This window comes from Rhagoletis zephyria, unplaced genomic scaffold, assembly GCF_001687245.7.
Source record: "Rhagoletis zephyria isolate East Lansing unplaced genomic scaffold, Rhagoletis_zephyria_1.1 Rzeph_scaffold_83735, whole genome shotgun sequence".
Lineage (NCBI taxonomy): Eukaryota > Metazoa > Arthropoda > Insecta > Diptera > Tephritidae > Rhagoletis > Rhagoletis zephyria.
The window spans coordinates 1-1,049 of NW_016240783.1; the positions used below are offsets into that span (position 1 = coordinate 1).

The following is a 1,049-nucleotide window of genomic DNA, read 5'->3' on the forward strand; positions in this document are numbered from 1 at the left end:
GTGATAACCACCGACAGCAGTGCCGAACAGCCTCCTGCAATCGATATCTCTCAATTAGGGTATGTGTGTGCTGTTTGTTGCCTGTGTCTGTGCCCTGCCAATTAGCAGCAATTGCTAACTATGTGTCGTTCTTTCTTTCTCTCTTTCTTTCTTGCTCACTTTTTTTATTTTTTTTAAAGCGCCGCGCAATTACCTTGATCAAATTGCTGAAAATCGCAAGTTGGAGGAACAACAATTAAACTTGTACAAGGCCAGCCACGAAATGATGACAGAAATGATTTCCATCCTCAAAAGCGAGCTTCAAAATTTAAAAGATCAGATCTCTGCGGAGAATCTGCTCAAGCAAAAGATGCGCATCAAATTGGCGGAGGCCAAGAGCGCCAAAAACTCCTCCACCTCGGCGGGCGACCTGCGCAAGGACGAGGAGAAGGACCAGGAGCTGCAGCAGGACATGATCAACGCCCAGGCGCAGCACAATGCGGGAACAGCGCAGGCGATCAAAGAAATCACCGACCTGCTGGCGGCGCTGCACGAGGAGACCCTGGCCAAAAACCGCCTGCAGATGGAGATCACCGACCTGCAGACGGAGATCACCGACCTGCAGTCGACGCTGCACGAGGCGGAGCTGGACAAGGCCTGCCTGCAGATTGAGATCACCGCCAAAGACGGCGAATTGGAGCGGAACAAGGCGGCCGCAGCGCAATACGCCCAGAAGATCTCCAACCTGCAAGCAAAGCTGCACGATGAGGCGCTGGCGAAGAACCTCCTGCAAATGGAGATCACTGCCAAGGGCGACGAGATGAAGCTGAAGAGGATGAAGCTGGAGCAGGCGGCCAAGGAGATCTACGACCTGCAGGTGACGCTGCACGAAGAGGCGCTGGCGAAGAGCCGCCTGCAGAAGGAGATCACTGCTAAGGGCGAAGAGCTGAAGCTGCAGCAGGTGAAGCTAGAGCAGGCGGCCAAGGAGATCAACGACCTGCAGGTGACGCTGCACGAAGAGGCGCTGGCGAAAAGCCGCCTGCAGAAGGAGATCACTGCCAAAGACGAAG

The 1,049-nt window shown here is 54.3% G+C and overlaps 1 protein-coding gene across 1 annotated transcript; it reads left to right on the forward strand.

Moving 5' to 3' along the window:
- Positions 1-179: 179 nt before the first annotated feature.
- LOC108357757 (protein Hook homolog 3-like) lies at positions 180-1,013 on the forward strand (the record flags this gene model as incomplete). Its single annotated transcript, XM_017608825.1, has 1 exon — positions 180-1,013. A coding segment is annotated over one exon (834 nt), but the record flags the coding sequence as incomplete, so codon positions are not given.
- Between the last annotated feature and the right edge of the window lie 36 nt (positions 1,014-1,049).